At 35.4% G+C, this 22,390-nt stretch overlaps 1 protein-coding gene across 18 annotated transcripts in view; it reads left to right on the top strand.

Moving 5' to 3' along the window:
• DZIP3 (DAZ interacting zinc finger protein 3) overlaps positions 1-22,390 on the top strand; it is a 95,413-nt gene that overhangs the window by 68,107 nt on the left and 4,916 nt on the right. For 15 of the 18 annotated variants that reach the window (XM_026492850.4, XM_026492871.4, XM_057306562.1 and 12 more), the window contains 8 exons: positions 6,724-6,792; positions 10,261-10,357; positions 11,706-11,809; positions 13,342-13,429; positions 15,146-15,247; positions 18,811-18,936; positions 20,879-21,018; positions 22,248-22,368. In XM_026492850.4, the coding sequence (XP_026348635.1) occupies positions 6,724-6,792; positions 10,261-10,357; positions 11,706-11,809; positions 13,342-13,429; positions 15,146-15,247; positions 18,811-18,936; positions 20,879-21,018; positions 22,248-22,368 (847 nt within the window). The remainder of the gene's footprint in view (positions 1-6,723; positions 6,793-10,260; positions 10,358-11,705; positions 11,810-13,341; positions 13,430-15,145; positions 15,248-18,810; positions 18,937-20,878; positions 21,019-22,247; positions 22,369-22,390) is intronic. The other 3 variants (XM_048214965.2, XM_048214964.2, XM_026492880.4) reach the window with 1 other exon arrangement.

Below are 22,390 nucleotides of genomic sequence, written 5' to 3'. Positions count from 1 at the left end.
TATTTGGCAGATATTTAGGTCTTTAATTTTCTCCCACATATGATATCATCTAACCTTGAAGGAATATTTGGGAAGAACTGGATGCCTTAGTGCTGGCAACATAATCTCAGTTAAAAACACTTGGGCTTATCCCTGCTCATGAGAGAGATCCTTTAAGTTCAAGGAGGTGAGGACCTAAGATGGCTTTGGCAAATCTAAGCTGGCTACAGTCACTTAAGAATCCTCACTCCGGGGTACAAAACTTTGTCTTTTAGCTTGGAAGGCAATCACCAATCCAGATGCATATTATATAATATCAGAGATCAGAAAAGTAATGCCATCCATGCATATGAGCTGCTGCCTCTCTCCTTTACCATCTGAGGATATCTTCCTCAACTCTGATAGCTGACTCAGACATCTTTTGTATGCTTGAGACTACAAACAGACCATTTTAGGGGATGCATATGTCTTTGTGCAAGGAGCATTTACCAAACATTTATCAGGGGCCCATTATATGAGAAGAATTATGCAAAGCACATGTAGAAGATATCAATACATGTCAGACATTGTGAGCTAATGGAGAGTACAGATTAATTTGTTTAAAATTACTTAAAACAGAGGGACTTCTAGTTCTACCAAGAAATAGTAGTAGTATTCCTTGCAGGTCTTCCTACTTACAACTAAACACCCTGGATATAAAACAACAAACAAGCAGAGGAAGACTCTAAAAGTTAGAAGAAAACGGACTGTCTAGAGACCTTAGTACTTGAGGAATGATATAGCAGCGACTTTTCCTTATTGCCTGCCATATATCCTAGACAGGGTACTGCAGAAATCACCAACCTGGAATAGCCAAGAGATGGAGAGGGGGAAGACTTCGAGAAAAGCTTGTTTCCTCTAACCAAAGGATCAGGAAAAGGAAGATATAACAACAGAAAGCCTTTTTGGCAGTATCCACCTACTCTAGTCAAGCACCAGTGGTCTCATACCACCCCTTGGAAGCAAGTAGTGTGTTCCAGTAATGGCAGATAGCAGAAAACAGATTTCCTTGCTGGGGCAGTATCAACAATACTGAGCATCCAGCTGGTTTTCCACTCCCCACCAGGCAAAAGCAGGTAGTGTTCTAGTTCCTCTGCTAGGATAGTGTCAGTGTGATCAAGCTAAGTCTCTACCTCTGCCTAGCATCAATGAGACTTAGGGTAATCTGAGGTGGAACTGGTCAATATTAGGTTTCACCTCCACTGTCCTCATGGGGAGCTGAGTTTCCACCCCTGGGGCTAGTTGGCACTCTGTTTTCTCTCCTCTCCCAACTGATGCCAGAGAGGCCCAACAGGGATCTGCTCTCCACTCTGTAGCAACAGAGCAGTGTGAGTCAGCCCTCTGCTTTCTCCTTCCCTGGTGTCAGTAGGGCCCAACAGGAAGCTGATCTTATACCCTACTCAGAGGCAAAAAGCAGAGTGAGTTGGTGCCCCACTTTCTTAGGAAATGTCAGTGGGACCAGGGAGGGACGAATTTCTCCACCACTCATCTGCATTGAGGCAGAGTGTCAGTGTCCAATTTTGGTGGGATGTTGTTAGCAGGGCCGAATGGGACGCTAAACATACACACCCACTCAGCCTTCACACTACGCAGGGGGTCTTCCTGCTTAAAAAAAAAAAAAGATTAAATCCAGAGTCTCATAATATCCAAAATACTTAAGTATACAAAGAACGAGGACAATCACAACATGAAAGAGAAAAGATAGTCAACAAAGGACAACTTTAAGGTGATTCAGATTTGAGAATTGTCTGACAAAGATTTTAAAGCAACCATCATAACAGTGCGTCAGCAAGAAAATTGAATTATCTTTAAACAAATGAAAACCTAGAAAATCTTAGCAAAAAATGTTATAAAGGATGGAAATTATAAACTAAAAAATATAACTGAAAATCTTGCTGGATATAATCACTAATAAAGATAACAGAGGATTGAACCAGTTTACTTGAAGATAGATCAAAAGACATTACTTAATCTGAACAGCAGAGAGGAGATAGACTAAGGAAAAGATTAAAAAAAAAAAAGTCTAAGTAACCTGTGGGACAATAATAAAAGAGTTTAAGTTCTTACTAGGATCTCAGGAGGAGAGAAGAAAGATGGGGGGCAGTATTAAAAGAAATGAGGTGAAATACATAAATTTACAAATTCAAGAAGCTGAGTGAATCCCAAATAGTATAAACCCAAAGAAGTCCATGCCAAGTCACATAACTAAACTGCAGAAAATTAAGACAAAAAATCTTGAAAGAACCAGAGAAAAAGAACACATGTGGGAACACTAATTCAAATGACATCGAATTTCTCATCTGAGACACTGGAGGCCAGATGGAAGTGGCACATTATTGAAGTACTGGAAGAAAAAACTTAAAAGGAAACAACAGAAAACAAGAATCTTAAATCCTATATCCAGCAAAAGTGTCCTTTAGGAAGAAGGGAAATAAAGACAAGTCTCAGGAAAAGTAGAAGAATCTGTTGCTACCAACGCTACCATTAAAGAATGGCTAAAAGGAAGGTCTGTAAACATAAAGGAAATGATAATAGAAGCTTGGAACTTCAGAAAGGAAAGAATATCAAAATGAGTAAAGGGGGGGTGGTAAATAATAAGAGTCCATCCTGTTTCTCATTAATTTCTTAAATCATACTTGATGCTTGAATCAAAAATTATAATACCATCTCTTGTGGAGTTTAACGTGTAGAGGAAATACAACAATTGTATTTTAAAATTGTACGGGGTAAAGGGACCTATGTGAAAGTAGAGAAAATACAAATACCTGTAGACTATGTATGCATATTGTAACACCAAGTGCAACCACTAAGAAAGTTACAGAGAGAGAGATTTACATTCACATGCACTATAAATAAGTCAAGATGGAATCCTAAAACATGTTCAAATAACCCCAAGAAGGTAAGAAAAGAAAAATAGGAAATAAAAAAATAATGGCAGACTTAAGCCCTAACATCATTACCTTACATGTAAATGATTTAAATACATCTATTAAAAGACACTGGCAGAGCAGATTTTAAAAACAAAACGAAACTGTAATCCAACAATAGTTGTTTACAAGAAACTTCAGTTTCATTAACATAGGTTGAAAATAAAAGGATGGTAAGATGTATACAATGTAAACATTAGTCAAAAAAGCAGGAATGGCTGTATTAATATCAGATAAAATGGACTTCAGAGCAAAAAACTACTGGAGACGAAGAGGGACATTACATAATGATGAAGGGATCAATCCACCAGGAAGACATAACAACCTAAAGGTGTATGTACCCAACAACAGAGCCTCAAAATATGTGAAGCAAAACTTGATAGAACTGTAAGGAGAAATAGAAAAACCTGCAGTTATAGTTGGTGATTTCAACACCCTATTCTCAGTAATTTATAGAACTCCTAGATAGAAAATTAGCAAAGATATAGAATTTGTACAACCCCATCAACCAACAGGATTTAATCCATATTTATAGGCCACATCACCAGACGACAGCAGAATACATATGCTTTCAAGTGGCCATAGGAAATATACCATGATAGAGCATATCCTGGCCCATGAAACAAACCAAATTTAAAAGCATTGAAATCATGCAAAGTATATACTCAGATCAAAATAGAATCAAACTAGAAGTCAATACCAGAAAGAAAACAGGAAAATCTCCGAACACTTGGAAACTACACAGCACACTTCTAATTAATCCATGGGTCAAAAAAGAGATTTGAAGGGAAATAAAAATACGTTGAACTGAATTAACATTAAAATATGATATATCAAAATTTGTGGGACACAGCTAAAGTAGTTCTTGGAAGATTTATAGCACTATACACATTTGATAAGAGTTGAAAAGTCTCAATCTAATCTAAGCTCCCACCTCAAGAATCCAGAGAAAGGAAAGGCAAAATAACCTAAAACAAGCAGTGGGAATTAATAAAGATTAGAAGTAATGAAATTGCAAACAGAAAAAACAAGAAAATCCATGAAACAAAGAGGTGTTTCTTTGAAAATAACAATAAAATTGACAGACCTCTACCAAAACAAATAAACAAAAAGGAGATACATACACCACCATCAGGAATGAAAGAGTGATAACACTGCAGACCCTGCAGACAGAGAATTATGCCGAGTGAAAAAAGTCAATCCCCAAAGCTTATATACCATATGATTTCATTCCTATAACATTCTTGAAATGGCAAAATTTCAAAAATTTTAACATGACAAAGTCATAAAAATGGAAAACAGATTAGTGATCCAAGGATAGGACGAGGGAATGGGTATGGGAGCAAAATGAGGTATTGTGATAAAACTGTTCAGTGTCTTGACTGGATCATTATCAATATTTTGGTTACTATACTATAGTTCTTTCTGTAAGACATTAACATTGAGGGAACGTAAGTAAAGGGCACATGGGATCTCTCTATTATTTCTTACACCTGCATATGAATCTATGGTTATCTCATAAGTTTAATGTTTTTTAAAAAAAAAGTACAGCTAGCCCTTCAACATAGGTTTGAACTATGTGGGTTTGCTTATATGCAGATTTTTTGGATAAAGTACAATACTATAAATGTATTTTTCTCTTCTTTATGATCTTAGTAATATTTTCTTCATTGTAAGAAAGCAGTACATAACACATATAATATACAAAACATGTATTGACTATGTTACCAATAAGACTTCTGGTAAATGGTAAATGGTAAACTATTAGTTAAGCTTTTGGGGAAGTCAAAAGTTATATACTATTTTCAACTGCATTTGCTGGAGGTAGGCATCAGTGTCCCTACCCCTGTGTTCTTCAAGACCAACTGTACATATAAATAACTGTCAAGTGGCACCATACTTAATAGGGATTTTGTAGGGTAAAAAGAGTACTTGTGATTGTTATGGTAAGGAAGAACTTCATTGAAGACAGTATTTACCCTCAACTATGTAGAATGAGATTGGAGAACAGGGCATCTAGGCTGAAACGAAACCTGAGGGAGTATGGAATGTGTTATAATTTAGCTTTTAAGCCTTTGTTCAATTCACTTGAACATGTCTCAAGAGTATATGATAAAAATGTAAATATTTTTAAATTGTAAAATGTTGATTTCTTTTACTTTAGAATATGGTGTTTATTAGGAAGCAAAAAAATCTTTTTTTCTTTGGCCTAATTCAATGTCAGCCCTACAGTAAATGTTTGGTAAATGTTTGCTGATGATAATTGAAGAATTAACAAAGAAGATTTATATAATAGCAACATATTTTGAACAAATTACAATAAGCACTTAATAAATGTAAAGTAATTACTGTTAATAAAATCTATATAATAAATTTGATAGCCAGCCAGAATAAGGTTAAGAACTATAGATTTTTCAGAAAAGAATGTCTAATCCTACCCTCATGTTATTCAAGAGAAAAACAGGACTAAGAAGTTTTGACTGTTTGAACATATATAGCTGTTTCCCATCCAAGTTGGATGATGCCTACCTTATTCTCTGTTATTTAAGAATCCAGGTCTTCAGAATTCCCCACCCCCTCTGTCAGCTCTTTATTGCCCACTCTAAACTACAGCTAGATAAAATATTAAAATAATGGAAGCATTCAAAGGAAAGGAAGATGTCAACTTAAAAAATCTAACTACCTCCTTTTCAAATCTCTGTACATACTCCTGCATAAATAGTAACAAAGCCCATCTTTCTTCTTCTTTACTTGAGAACATGATCTCTTTTGTGTAGAAACAGATCTGGTTTCTTTTCATTGCATTTTCAGTTCAATAGAGCATTGATTGTAAGTCTCTGTAGCTTCTAAGAAGCTTGGAGTAAAGGTGAGTGGGTAATCTCTGAAATCTAATAGTAAGCAATCTAGCCAACATTTAGAGTCATTGTTTTAAGGCTATCATTCCAATAATTTATATTAACCCAAATTCCTGTGTATCCCAAGTGTCTGAACATATCAGAACTTAAAGAGAAATGTGCTTTTTCTGTAAACTTCTTCATTTTATAGCAAATTAATGGGTCAGTGTAAAAACTCACTTGTGAGGAGATATATAGCAGCACAAGGAAGGAACATCCGAAATGGTTTGTGAACATATATCAACCAAAAAGTATTACTTTTCACTTCTCTCGGTAGCTTTTTGCATATTATTTTTTAAACCAATCACTGGTTATGATTTTCTGATTTATATAAAATTTTTACCCAGTCATCCCATGATTAGGTCATGTCAGTGACTCCCCAGTTATAATTTACTATTTTAATTAAAATTCTTATTTGCACACAATTACTTCTATATTTAATATCTGATTTCTTTCACACCCTAACCCTTTAGTAGTTTATGTGACTTGACACAATAACTTTGTAAGAAAAGTTAAAGTTCTCATCCTACCAAGGTCTAGGAAATCAGAACATATTGTCTGTTGTTTTCTAGTGTGTAAACTGAAGTACAAAGAGCTAAAGACATTTTTCTGAGTCTTTGCACTGGGGATACAAGTTCTCTTTGGCTTCTAATTGATGGGGTTAGAACTTAGTACTTACCTTCTTTGGGAAGTCAGTATATCAGACAGGGGGGAAAAAAAGGTAAATTCCAAAAGGACTAGGTATAGGAGACTAATTATTTTCAGGCTCAATATTCATGGCCCAAAATGGTCATACTTAGTCCCTCCTCAGCTACAAGTAGAGCTGTTCTGACTGTATTGATGACAAATAATTTCTAATATTTATCACTTTCATCTTTTATTAGATTACAGCGTCAGAGCCATGCTAAAGATAATGAAATCAAGAATCTTAAAGAGCAACTTTCCATGAAAAGGTACAAACTTAGCTGTTGCTTTGGTTGTGTGTACATCTCTGAAACTCTAGATATTCCATTCAGCATGTTCTGGCCAGGGTAGCCATATAATTTATTATCCAAACTGGGGTATTTTTGACCATAAAATGGAGCATTATTAATAATTAGACTGGGACAACAGTTATAAACTGGAAGTGTCCTAGGAAAATTGGGGGATATGTTCATCTTAGCTCTGGCCCTAGAAAACTGCTGAGAGAGATTAGATCAGCAAAGTTATGGTCCCACAACAAGCTAGGCAGGGACCAGAGCTCATGTGTTTTTATCTCTGCCCTAATCAATACTGCTAAGTGTGACTGATTTATGAAACTGGCTGAGTTTTATTCTGATTCACATATTTTTGCCTGTAGGTAATTTTTTAATAAAACTTTTTTGAGATCTAATTCATACAGAATGAAACTCAGTGTGTTCATTATACAATTCATTTGCTTTTAGGACATTCACAGAGGTATACAACCATCACCTCTATCCGATTCCAGGACATTTTTATAGCCCTGAAGAAATCCTGGATCCATTAAAAGGCATTCCTCATTCTCCCCTCCCCTAGCTTCTGGCAATCATTAATTTTTATTTGTCCCTTTGGATTTGCTTATTCCAGACATTTCATTTAAATGTAATCATATAAGTACTCTCTTGTGGTTAACTTCTTACAGTTACTATATTGTATATCCATATTGTAGCATGTCTCACTATGCATTCCTTTTTATAGGTAAATAATATTCCATTGTATAAATATACCACAGTTTATCTTTTCATTGGTTGGTGGACATTTGATTTGTTTCCATTTTTTCACTATTATGAATAATGCTATTATGAACATTTGTAAGCATATTTTTGTATGAACATAAGGTTTTCAGTTCTCTTGGGTATATACCTAAGAGTGGAATTGCTGAGACATGCAGTAAACTCTGTTTAACTTTTTGAGGAACTACCAAACTTTTCCAAGTGACTGCACATTTTAAAATCCCACCAGGAATGCATGTGGGTTCTGATTTCTCCACATCCTCACAAATACTTGTTGGATTACCTGTCTTTATTTTACCCATTGTAGTGGATGTGAAGTAGTAGATTGTTGTGGTTTTGATTTGCATTTTCCTAATGATTTATTACATTGAACATCTTTTTTTTTTTAATTATATGTTAGTCACCATACAGTACATCATTAATTTTTGGTGTAGTGTTCCATGATTCATTGTTTATGTGTAACACCCAGTGCTCCATGCAATACATGCCCTCCTTAATACCCTTCACCGGGCTAGCCCATCCCCCCTCCAAACCCTCACTTTGTTTCCCGGAATCCATAGTCTCTCATGGTTCATCCCCCACTCTGTTCCCCCCCCTTCATTTTCCCCTTCCTTCTCCTAACGATCTCCCTGCTATTCCTCATGTTCCACAAATAAGTGAAACCATATGATAATTGTCTTTCTCTGCTTGACTTCTTTCACTTAGCATAATCTCCTCCAGTTCCATCCGTGTTGGTGCAAATGTTGGGTACTCATTCTTGCTGATGGCTGAGTAATATTCCATTGTATATATGGACCACATCTTCTTTATCCATTTGTCTGTTGAAGCGCATCTCGGCTCCTTCCACAGCTTGGCTATTGTGGACACTGCTGCTATGAACATTGGGGTGCATATGGCCCTTCTTTTCACTACATCTTTATCTTTGGGGTAAATACCCAGTAGTGCAATTGCTGGGTCATAGGGTAGCTCTATTTTTAATTTTTTAAGGAACCTCCACACTATTTTCCAAAGTGGCTGTACCAACTTGCATTCCCACCAGTAGTGTAAGAGGGATCCCCTTTCTCCACATCCTCTCCAACATTTGTTGTTTCTTGCCTTGTCAGTTTTTCCATTCTAACTGGTGTTAGGTGGTATCTCAACGTGGTTTTGATTTGAATTTCCCTGATGCCTAATGATGTTGAACATTTTTGGATATGTCTGTTAGCCATTCGTATGTCCTAATTGGAAAGTGTCTGTTCATATCTTCTGCCCATTTTTTTATTTGATTATTTGCTTCTTGGGTGTTGAGTTTGAGAAGTTCTTTATAGATCTTGGATACCAGCCTTTTATCTGTAGTGTCATTTGCAAATATCTTCTCCCATTCCATGGGCTGCCTCTTTGTTTTGTTGACCGTTGAACATCTTTTTGAGTGCTTACTGGCTATTTGTATATCTCCTTGGAGAAATGTCTATTTAAATCCTTGGCCATTTTTTAAATTGGGTTGTCTTTTGTTGAGTTTTCAGAGTTCTGTGCATGTTCTGGATACAAGTCCTTTATCAGATACATGATTTCCAAATATTATCTCCCATTCTGCGGGTTGTCTTTTTACTTTCTTGATGACGTCCTTTAAAGCACAAAAGTTTTTCATTTTCATGCAGTTTATTTTTTTCTCTTGTTCTTGTAAGCAATTTTGCACAATATTCAATGGCATAATAATTCCTCTTGGTTGAATATATGTCCTTGAATATTTTTTCCCTCAAAACACTCTGGCCATAGTGGTATTAACAATATATTGTTTTATCAAACTTCTCATCAATGTTTGTCAAGTATGCAAGCATCCAAGTGTTTCTAATAAAACATTGAGGATAGCTTTTGTAAAAGTCCCTATTATAATACTATATTTCTAATCAGTTGTTTCCTTTAAGGACATAATTTGGTTTGTATGCCCTAAAGTTTGGGCCTCAGGTGTAGGAAGCTGAAATGGGATAGAAAAAAAAGAAACCTTATAGGTAGCCTTTCTCTCTAATGTCCTTCATAAATAATGTCCTTATCATCTCCCTCTCTCCTTTTCAAGCTGTAGGATTTGTTTTCATTCTAAGGTGTTGAATGTGAGCTGAGATACTGAGATAACCAGTGCAATATTTTAATGCAGTGCTTTAGCTTTAATGCAGTGAGGGCAGGGATGGTAAAAACCTTTGTAGTTGCTCTTTTGGGGATACAGAAAAGCTTGTAGGAACTTTGTGTGAAATCTAATGATAATAGCTAGCATTTATTTAATAATATGTACTAAACACAAAATGCTTTTATGTATATTAGCTGAATGTGTTTTTGCAACAGCTCTTTGAGGTCAGTAATACATTGTTCTCCATTTTCACATGTAAAGAAACTGAGGTATAGAGAAGTTAAGGAACTTGCCCAAGGTTTCACATCTATTAAGTTTCAGAACTCAGATTCATCCTCAGATAGCTTTATTTTAGAGCCAGGTTTTAAATCCTAGCCCTTAGGTTGACAACTTTAAAACTTCTATACTCTTGGTAGTAGAGGATAACAGTAGGGTTAAGTAATGTCTTCTCTTGCTTTTATATTCTGTAAACTTTTACAAGAAAATATTTCTTACTGAACAGCGTGAATCTTTCTCCCTCCTGAATAAGGTGGAAAAGTCTGTCCTTGCTGCAATGTTGTTGACTCTTTAATGATCGTATATTTCAGATCTCAGTGGGAAATGGAGAAGCATAATCTGGAAAGCACAATTAAAACATACTTAAACAAACTGAATGCAGAAACTAGCAGAGCTTTAACAGCTGAGGTAAAAAAAAAAAAGAGAGAGAGAGAAATGGGGTTGGGGAGGGAAGTTTTGCTCGTGTACTAGTATACTAAAGATTTGAAAAAAGACTGTTCTAAATGAACAGAAATAAGTCATCTTAGGACCAGCCAGAAGAACATAGCTTCAATTCTTGTGCTTTTTTTGACTCATTGGAACTTTGTATATGATTACTTCAATGTTGATGATCTTATGCTGTTTTTCCCCAAATGACTTCAGGAAATTGGTCTGCTTCAATACGTATAGCAAATACATACATTTGGGAAAATTCTCATGAAGCCAGGTCACCAAGCCAAATTTCTAAGAATAACATTTTTCTGCTGCTGGAGATAACATCTCCTTTCTTTCTTACTTTCTACATAGATTTTCCCAAAACACATACACATCAGACAAATTTCAAAAACAGCTTATCTTCTAGACCCCACAGAATGTCACCTAGTTTCTTCTAAGTTAATTTAGAACACCACAGCAAGTGTCTCTTCCAAAAGATATATGATTATCTGTATGTATGTAATTTTTACTTACAGATAACCAAACTTGATATACAATAAGATTCAAATTTTTAGAGAGCTCACAAACATTAAAAGGATTATAAACCTTTCCACATCGGTCATGGGTAACCATCAGATTAAGAGCTCAAGTTTGTATATTTTGTGTCTCACTGCTTTTAGTCAGAATGTTTCTTTCTACTTCCACTATTAATTTTAGAAACACTTAATGCTGTCCAAGAATATAATCTGTTTTCAGCGAATATTGAATGATTAGTGAGAAAAAACAGAGGCCAGGTGAACATGCAGCAGTAATGGTGCAGAAGGAATTCCTGCTGTGGGGAGACAGACTTGATGACCTCCCAAGTCCCATTTGGACTGCATGGTCCTCCTGTGTGGTCTGATTATTTTCTTATCCCTTCATCAATTAAAAAAAAAAAAAAAGCAAATAGCAGGACTTCTGGGAGTGTTCTTAAACTTTGCTGAATATTAGAGATACTTGAGAACTTTTAAAAATCCCACTACCCAGGCAGCACTTGGTATCAATTAAATTAGAATCTCTGGACCAAGGCATCATTTTTTTAGAGTCTGAGATGATACCAGGGTATGTTCAAGTTTGAAAACTAATGTTCTGGAATGTTTACTAACCCAGTAACCATTGAGTAAAAAAGTTAGAATTGTAGAATTAATCAGAGTTTTTATCATGTATTGTGGATGGTCAGGAAGCTCAGGTGCTGGAATAGATTGAAAAATAGCTTCAACTTTACTTGAAATGATTGAGAAAAGAATGTATTCATTTAAAAGGGCACCTTCAACTTCTTTGTCTTTCTCTCAAAAATCTGTAGGTGTATTTCTTACAGTGTCGTAGAGATTTTGGTTTGCTTCATCTAGAGCAGACTGAAAAGGAATGCCTCAGTCAGCTTGCCAGGGTGACTCACATGGCAGCAAGGTAACATTTCCCTCTTCCTTAATGCGTCTTCATCTCAGAGATACAAGTGGCTTTAAGGCTGAATAGAATCTGTGCTTTACATGTATTATGTCAGAGTCTTTGAAGTGAAAATACCCTTATTTTTTTTAAACCTCAGAAGTCATTTAGTCACTCTGCTGCTTTTACTTGGTTGCTTCTGCTGAAGCACTGAGGTCTACTGAGTACAGTAATAGCTGCGGACAGATTTTTCCCTTTCTCTGTAGTGAAGTAGACAAAAAAAATCTCAGAAACATGCATGAAGCCCAGATATTTACAGAACAGGGTGGATTCTAAGTGGAAAACCTTTTTCTAATTAATTTTTCTTGTAATGCTTAATTTTAAATACCTTTGGAGTACATTGAGGGAAAAAATCAGTATTAACATCTAAAATCATATGTTAAAGGCAATTTTTTCCTGTTATAATAAATGAATGCTTTTCAAAATTCGGGCAGGTTGCATGAGATTATCCTTAAATTTATAATATACTTTCATACTGAATTAATTAAATTAGAATTTCTGGGACCAAGGCATCATTATTTTTTAATGATTATCATTTTAATGATCATCATTATTCTTCAATTCTAAAGAATCAGAATCTCTGATGTTTAGCAAGATTCCCAGGATATACTGATGTGCATTCAGGTCCGGGAAGCACTGTTGTAAGTGATCAGTCTATCTTTGCTTGCTAGAGGGAGAAGGGGCACTCTATAAACTAAAATATTATCAAGCCTCTTTGTATAAGATGATCTCAGCGATAACGTCTTCTGCTCTCTTAAAGCTGGTGTGCTGGGTGATACTGGGGTCGGGATGTTATAACAGAGCCTTTTGAAAGGCCTGATGAAATCTCTCTTCTAGAGATGGCAGACCTTAAACACCTCAAAGCTTTTCCTACTTAAGTCATTTGGTGGGCATGTTTGGCAGAGCTGCTGTGTTTGTGCAATTTAGGCACTGCATAGAGGCAACAATCTAATTGATCCTTGCAGAAGAGGTACTTCTTTCTGATTTGCCTTCCCATAAGGAGTATCTTTTTCTAATTTGCAGAAGAGCTGATAGGCCAACCATAGCCCTGTGATGTCAGGGTTATGGTGAAGATAGTCCAAAACCTGCTTCCAAGAGGAGTCAGCATCTTTGAGAATACTCTTACATTGGATGGCTAGGGCAGTTTCTCTGTTTGGCCTTCTCAGTCGCCTTACTTCATTGGAGGGATTCCTGTGTAAAGGTTTTATATGTCGTAAAAAAAATATATTGCCAAGATAGAAGAACACTTGATGTTCTGGAAGCAGAAGTTATATTTGCTCTTGAAAAAAGAAATCTTACATGTTCCCAGTCTTTGTTTTAATAACAAACGCTTCCATACAACTTTGTGCCCATTTGAAGTAATTGTTGGTGATGGAGGTAATTTTGTTGTTTTATGTTATTTACATACATGCTAAAGAATATAATGGAAATTTTTGGAGACCTATGTGGTATATAAAAAGAAAGAACTTTCTCTTGTGTCTCCTTTCCTACACCAGCAATCTGGAATCACTTCAATTAAAGGCTGCAGTAGAGAGTTGGAATGCCATCGTAACAGATGTTAGAAACAAGATTGCATTCCTCAGGGTAAGTGGTGAAGTATCTCTAGAGTAAATTGAGTGAATGTTGTAGGTGGTATATACTAAAAGAAAACATCTAACATTAAAAACAATTACTGGAGAAATTTAAGGAAGAACATGTTTATTTCAGCTACTAATATTTATGCCTTTTTAAGGTTTGATATTGATTACCTGCATGTAGTTGGTTGTAGACAAAATCCTAGACTTTTGCTTGTGGTCTTTTCAGGTCTTTCAGGTCCTTCATACAGTAAATGATAAACTCAAAAATTGTGCTTCACACCTAATTTTCCTAGAATTCCAAAGCTGATGCTGCTTCAGTCAAAAATAAATGTTGTAACTTGGTCTGAATAATTGTGTATTTATAAAATTAAAAGGAAGATCAAGCAGACCTGTATTAGTTTTCAATCTTAAATTTTTATGTAATTATTTCATAATGCAAAATAATAAATTATTCATTATTGGTTTAATAGAATTAGGACTATGCTTAAGGTAATCTAAAGAGGTAACTCACTGGATATTTATTAATTTCTTCGTTTGGCTTTGGGTTATTTTTGTATTTATATCTTAAAGTAAATAGATAGGGGCACCTGGATGGCTCAGTCAGTTAAGTGTCTGCCTTCAGCTCAGATCATGATCTCAGGGCCCTGAGATAGAACCACACATCAGGCTCCCTGCACAGCTGGGAGCCTGCTTTTCCCTCTCCCTCTGCTTCTTCCCCCTGCTCATTTGTGCTCTCTTTCTCTCTCTCACTCTCTCTCTCCCCCTCTCAAATCTCAAATAAATAATAAAATCTTTCCCAAAAAAAGTAAATATATAATGTTCATTGTTTTGTGATTTCACAACACTGCTAGCAAAATAATGACATTTAATTGTGACTGCTGCCTCAAAGTGTTACCTTCTTGTCTAGCTTTTCCACTGGTGGTCTTGACTGTTTCTCTCCCAGACTCTTTCTTATTCAGTCTTTAGTGATGGTTAGCATTCGTATTGGGTTTATTCATAGTTCTGGCTTGCCCCCTTGGTCTCCATCCTTGTTTTCTTTCAAGCACACATCTTCTGTGTGAAGTTTTTAAATGTTTTGTTTCTTAAGCATTTCTTTTTCAGTCTCTGTGGGTTGTTTACAAAACAAGACTGTAAAGTAAAATGGGGACAGTGTCAAAAAATGTTGAAAGCATGTTGTTAAGCTTCAGTGACTGGAATCATACTTTTGGCAAAATCCAAGAGAATAAAACAAAGGTATATGTGGTACTGGAGAAAGCGAAAGGTATAACTTTGAAATAAACAAAATGTGGATATTTAGTGAATATTCCCTAAAATTTCCCCTCCAGTGAATATTTGCAAGTAGCTCAACTCTTTGTTACAAATACTTTTTTCAGCCCATATATTACTTATAGCTTCTTGAATCTTTAGACGCTATTCACTTTATGTGATTGGTTCCCATTTTGGGGATGAGAATTATGGAAATACTGAGGAATTATCACAGGGTCTGTGAATTATGTCTCTTTGTATCTTGCCAGCCAACAGATACTTCTAAAGATACAACTATTTGAGGATAGTGTGTTACAGAATTATTTTTATGTTAAAAACTGTTTTTATGTTATTCCTGACATAATAGGTTGAGAATAACTATTGTATGTTTTATTATTCAAAACTACACCAAGTGTTCCCATATGCTATTTCTTTGAAGTTATTTTGCTCTAAAATATTGTTTCTCCTCTTCTACTAGACACAGTACAATGAACAAATTAACAAGGTGAAGCAAGGGTTTGCCTTGAGTACCCTGCCTCCAATCCAACTTCCTCCACCACCACCTAGTCCTGAGATACTGGTAAGAAATATGACATTTTGAACAATTGCCATCTTTATGTTGATGAAATGGTAAGGGCTATAAAACAGTGAGTACTCAGTATGTTTAATGTGTGTTCAAAATAGAATAGGCACGTGTTGTGCATATTGTTTGTAATTACCTACATTGTCTCCAGATGCTGTAACTAGTTGGCTGGCTTAGCTGAGGCCAGTGCATAGGTGTATCACTGGATTTTAGTGATGCATTTGGTATGTAAAGAGGTAATGTATTCTCATTCCATCCTGTCAGTCTCATCTGCGGAGCTGGAGAAAACTAACGAATGTGCAGAATTCCCAATGCGCTCAGGTTTCCCCAGTGACTAAAACATCTCGGCATAGTACCCTAGCTGGCTAGACTTCACTCCTCCACTTCTACTTTTGACATTCTTTTCCGTAACTTTTAACAGCTCCCGTTGATGCCCCTTCCCTGCTTATTGCTGGGAATCAGTGAGTCTCAACCAAATATCTCTCTGTTACACTATTTATGTTACCCTTTTGGGAAACCTAGTACCTTAACCCAATAAATTCAGACAGCTTTCCAAAAGAACTTTTAGGACAGAACCATTAGGTGATAATTTTTATTATCAGAACAGATCTGGGAATAGGAAAAGGAGAAAGGTGTGAGATACTTAGCGGCAAATCACTTTTCGCCATCAGCACTTCTTGTAGAACTTTGAAAATGTTATTTCTGTAAATAGTTGAGCGTATCAGAGAACTTAAAAATTACGTGAATTGGGTGGAGTTACGCTGGGTTTCAAAAGTAGAATCCAAAACTAGAAGCATTATATGATATACACCATGGTCTTTAGAATGCAGTATTGCCTATTATATTTTTGGTCAGTTCAGTTTTTATAGGAGCACTACATTATGGACATTATTATTTTAAGTTTGGAACTTTATTATACCCAACTACCCTGATAAGGAATGTATTATGTAAATGATGGAGAAGTCCAAAGAGTCCCTGTAGTTCTACAGGAAGTAACACATATTCTGGTATGATTTCTAGAAACCCTGTGCCTTCAGCTCATGTTCAAACTACTGCCTGTAGGTTGTAATTAAACTCTCCCATGACTCTAAATATTAAATGGCTCTGGAGACTCAGAAGCCAGATAGAGAGGTATTCTATGGAGTTTCTTGAAACCAGACCAGCACAAGCTCCCTGATAACAGTGATAACTCCATAGCGGATATATGTAGTTAAACCTTGACCCCTGGATCCTCATCACTTTGGAGGCTTTCTTATGTTTGATGGGGCTTACATAGATTTAGTCAAGGGCAAAACCCACTGACAGGCTCTGTGCATCCTTCTGCTAACATCTGAGAGGTACATGTGTATCTTTATGTTTGCAAACCGGAGTCACTGCTGTGCTTGATCAAAGCTGACAGTTGTGTTAAAGTGCAGGCATCAGTGACCATTGAACATTAATGAAATAGTTTGGGAGCCTAAATGCTAGAAATGTAACATGATATTCACCATAAATTGAGGTGGTTTTTACAGTGGAAGCAAACTAGAGATCAGGGTTTAAGTCCTAACTCTGTGAATAACTTGTTGGTCTTTGGAAAATCAGCTATTCTGGACTTCTGTTTTCCCATGTATAAACTAGGAAATTATACTAGATGATCTGGCTACTAAAGTCCATCTGTGGGTGTTATACTTAAGTGATGAATCACTAGATTCTACTCCAGGAGCTAATATCACACTATGTTAACTAACTAGAATTTAAATAAAAACTTAAAACATACATAAAGAAAGAAAGAAAAGAAAGTCCACCTATCCTAGTATTCTAAGGAATAGTCACCAGGCTTTAAATGTATAATAGTCTAATCAGAAAGTCTGAAATAATGGGCACTCTTCCTAGTTTAACCCAATATTTTTATGTGTTTTATTATATCTTGGTTTTTGTACCCTGGCTATCTAATCCTCAAAGAAATGCTAGGTAATAGTTGTCTGCAAAGAGAGCAGCAATAGTTGTCTGTGAAGAGAGACTCATACCTACCATCCATTCATTCTTTGAAAATTTTACATTCTGAAAATTGAAACATACATGAAATAGAATAGTATAATAAGCCTCTGTGAACCAAGAGAGCGAGCGTCAATATTATCAACATTTTATTAAACTTGTTTCATATCATCCGCTTTTTCCTTTTGGAATATTTTAAAGTATATACCATATAATCTCATCCATGTATCCTTCAGTATATATTCCTTAAAGATGAGGACTCTTATTATTGGATATAATTATTATACCAGTTTTTTACCTAAGGAAATTAAAATTTTTAATATCTAATATCCAGTTAAAATTTATATTTCCCACTTGTCTGAAAAATGTCTTTATTACCCAGTTTGCAATATTTCCAATTTGATTATAATTACTCTTACTTTCAAAAACTTATTTAAAAAAAAATCCACATAAGGTTTATACTTTGCATTTGGTTGATTGTTCTTTAAATCTGTAACAGCTGCCGGACTCCCCTCTCCTTTACTCATGTCATTTATTTGTTAAAGTTACTTCCCTTGTTCAATTTCCCACATTATTGATTTGATTGATTGCATCCTTGTGATGTCATTGTACATGTTTTATTTCCTATGAACTGTTCATTAGATCTAGAGGGTTGCTTAGAATCAAGTTCAATATTTTTAGCAAGCGTACTTTATAGACAATGATGTATACAATGTCTTTCTTTTGTAATGTTAAATAAAAAATGTCAATCTCATGTATCCATTTTCATGTTTTCCACTAATCTTTCAGCTACTGCTTTTAGTATCATTACTTAAAAGGGCTGTGCTGATGGTTTTTTTTCTGTTCAGAAAATAGTTGAACTTCTGCTTTATGCCAGTGTTAGATCTGGCACATGGTAGAAACTTAATCTGTCCTCTTCTGTAGCCTGGTAAGGTATCCATCCCATTGGTAGATGCTAAGCAGGGCTAGCTTTCCACAAGCCCCTGGGACGTGCAATAACACCTACAAGCATGTGTCTACAAGTCATTGTAGGAGGGTTTAGGCCCCAGGCCCACTCCACTTCAGCTTTCTACTCTCATTGGAGCTAAACAAAGTCAAAACTCCATCGGGTGGTATAAGATCCCCCCAGTACATAATCAGGGAAAGTAATATTTTCTGTAGACAACTATGGTTCGTTAGTGGAATTTGAGTGTGAGTATTGTTCATCAACATGGCCAGTACTCATTGAGGAGCTCCTTTGCATAGTCCTATATTATTATAGTTGGAAGGGAACCTTAAAAAAATCACCTAACTTAACCCTCTGTTTTATAGATTAGTAATCTGGCATCCATGGTTACCTAGCTAGGTGGAAAGAAGGTGAGACTAGAACCCACTTCTCTGCTGTGTTCTTTAGTATATTTGCCCTTTGCTTTTCCAGATATTCATACATTTAACTGTTAGGACAACACCGTTTCTGCTGCTAGTGCTTTGTACTAGATTTCAAATTGGCTTTTTTCCCCCAACCATTGTTCTGAGTTTAAATCTTTGCCTATATAAATATATAAATGTGTGGGGTTTTTGTTTTTTTTTAACCTTTTCTATTTTAGATGCAGCAGTTCTTGGGAAGACCCCTCGTGAAAGAATCTTTCTTTAGACCCATACTCACTGTTCCTCAGATGCCTGCCGTTTGCCCTGGAGTCATCTCTGCACCTGGCCAGCCTAGGGCCCCCCTGGTACAGATCTCTTTTTGGTTTTTTATCACCGCAGTAGACTTCCTGAATGAATGTCTTCTATTTATTTGATAAGTGGTGATGGTGGCAATGGTGGAAGAGAAGTTAACTGAATGATAAGTGAATGAATAGTTCATTTGAGGCATTGTGCTAGGCCATTACATATATTATTTCATTAACTGATTATCTTTGTATCCAAAAACTGATTAATACATTTTTATAGTAGACAATCCTTACAGGGTTTTATAGTTTTGCTTCTATAATAGGCAACAATACAGCGTAAATGACATTTTTAATAGATCATTTATATTTAGCATGTTTGATGGGTAGATTAAAAAGCAAAGAACAAAATTATGCCACAATGCTACAGAAAAATTTTATTTACACAAACATACACACACATAGGTATAGGACAGTGTTTCAACTTTATAAACACACTATAAATAACATCATCTTGGAATATATTATACTGTAAAGTTATGAATTTTCCTAGCTACAACTAGCCAGATAAGCCTTATCCAAACCTGAAGAGGCAATAGAGAAATTTTAAATGCTAGGATTATTGTAATATTGGCAAAGGTAAACATTTAAAAAAAAACTAGAAGACTGATGTTAAATATAATTATGGAAAAGTCAAGATTAGAGAATTTTCATTAAATACATTCTAGTCAGTTTTTTGTACCTGTAAACAGTCTCCCTTTGAAATATATAGTCAGTTGGACTCATTTTTGTAGAGTCTGCCCCTGCAAACATATGTATATAGGCCTTAACGTGTTAACTGATACCACATCTTTTTCTCCCCATGATATCAGTGTTCCTCATGTAGTTTGCACCTGCACCATTATATAAGGAGCCATATACATTATACACACACACACACACACACACACATATATACTTATGTACATATATACACACACACATATACATATGTAAAACTTTATTGAAAACTTTAAAGTACCTCAGCCTTCTAATAAGATTACTTTCTGGTTCCTGGGGAAAAGCTTGATACGGAGGCAAACCCAGGTTTCTGGGCAATATTCTCCTCTAACTTAGTAGGCTTTGTATGAGTTATTTCAGTAGCTGTTAGTCATGGCTAATTTTTCATGAGTAACCTTATGTTTGAAAATAACCTGTAGAACCTTAGGTAAAAGTTGTCATGTTTATAACCAGTAATCATGTGAAAATATTCACTTGCTGATATTAATTAGAATCTTAAAGCTTCTAAGAAGAAACTACCCAAAGATATGGCAAAACTTTGATGGTTTCATGGCTCAGAGGTGTCACAACAACTTCCACACCACCTTTGTCTGTAACATTCATGAGACATTGGGCAAACTTCTAGTAGTACTCTCATCTTTATTTGAAAATTCAAATTTAACATAAACTACCTTTATAATTAGAAAAATAAGCAAAATTACCCTGCAATTGAATCCTAGGAAATAATCACTGTTTACAGATTGTTTATAACTTGAGATCTTTTTCTATGCATATATATATTTTTTTTTAAAAACTTAATATAAAAATGAGTCATACCATAAATACCATACCACAGACTTTTTAGAAAATGACACATTTCATGGACATCTCATACTCAGATATATAGATCTGTTCTTAAGGATTGATTAGATATGCTATAATCCACTCGTTCCCCTATTAGCAGACAAGGTTGTTTCTAGTTTTTTAAAATAATAGCAGTAAATACCCTGTATTTCTGTACGTTTGCAATTACTGAGACTCACATGTCCCCTTTTTAAAATAAGGGTAATTATAAACAATAAGAAATAGTATTGTGCTAGTTAAATAAAACTCTAAAAGGGGAATGTATATGTCAGTATTCCTCTTCATTCTACCCATTTTCTGAAGTATGGAAATACCATGTTGTCATGGAATGTTACTTCCTAATAACTGAAGCTGATGGGTTATAACTCTGTGCTCCTTACAGATGACTGGTATAGCCTGGACTGTGCCGGCACCTGTGGGAGAGGCTGTATCTCCCAGTGCAGGTCTGGGAAGTGATCCCCCCCTGATGAATTGGGAGAGGATTACAGACAGACTGAAAACTGCTTTTCCACAACAAACCAGGTACCTTAACTTTTATTTAGTTGGGAGTACAGATCATATTCTACAGTTTCCATAACCATAGTTAGGACAGTGAAACAAACACACATATTTCCCTACTGTGGCCTTGGTAAGGAAAATGAAATTTAAAGGAATAGTGTTCAATATAAATGCTAAACCTCTTCACTAAATTGATTAGTCTTAAGTTATGAGACAATAGATTTTTAAATTTAGGTTTGCTCCTTTATTAAAAGTACAACTAGTCATAAACCTATCCAATTTTAATGCCACCAGCTGCAATAATTATCTTAATGTCTTTCCAAAGTGAATTTTAAGTTGATTGTATGCTATACGAGCCCAAACATCAGGTTTTACCCTCCTGTTTCCTTAAATGTATTAAGGGCTCTTAGTTTTTGTTAGAGAACACAGTTAAATGCAAGAAATAATGATTTTACTGTGCTTTACACAGTGCTGACTTTAGCAGAAAGATATTTTTCTTCTCCAGAAATCAAGTTTTTTATCTTTACTTATGTATTCAAGGAAATAATTCTAGTTTTTAGCCAATATTTTCATTTGAAGCCTAACAATTTTGTTGTGCTTCAGGATTAGATTATGGTTTTATAAATATAGTGGATAATGAAATTAGAACAGTAATACAGTTGTTATATGTATAGAATGAATAGTAAATCAAAGGTAGTTTTACAAGGCTGATGACCTAACACTTCATTTGGTAAAGAAAATATTTCATCCTGCTCTATCCTACCAAAAATATATTCAGAGGCTTTGGGTCAAGGGACTATGGGAACAGAGAAACCTAGAAATATTTTAATATGTCTTTTAGCTTCTCTGTTCTGTGTAATCTTTGTTTTGTTTGAGTTTTACAAAAGTAAAATTATTAATACAGAATAGAGACAGACCTATAGTAACATAGTTAAAAAGGAGTTTTTTAGTCCTGAGTAAAAGCAGTGAGAGACACAATATAAAGAGCTCAGTACATAAGTAAATTCAATTTTCATACAAGCTTTCAAAAACAGTTAAACTTTCCTTTTGGAAGGAGTATTAAACTTTAGGAGTTTTTGTTTTGGTATAAGATAAATGCAGTTAGACTTTAGCTCAGAGAGCTAAAGGGCCACATCTATATGCTGCTACATATCAATCATAGAATAGGATTTAGGGTCTTGGGAGGGGTGGGGGGGACACACCCTCAAGGCAATAGGAAAAATCACCACTGTACTTTCCTTGATCTCTTCCAGAAAGGAGCTTACGGATTTCTTACGGAAATTGAAGGACATTCATGGGAAGTCCTTATCTGGACTGACATTTGAGGAAATTGTGTACAAGATTTCCCAATTTATTGACCCCAAGAGATCACAGGTAAAAACAAAAAGCTTTTATC

Source organism: Ursus arctos, unplaced genomic scaffold (genome assembly GCF_023065955.2).
Source record: "Ursus arctos isolate Adak ecotype North America unplaced genomic scaffold, UrsArc2.0 scaffold_4, whole genome shotgun sequence".
Taxonomy (NCBI): Eukaryota; Metazoa; Chordata; class Mammalia; order Carnivora; family Ursidae; genus Ursus; species Ursus arctos.
This window is presented reverse-complemented; position numbering and strand designations above follow the sequence as displayed.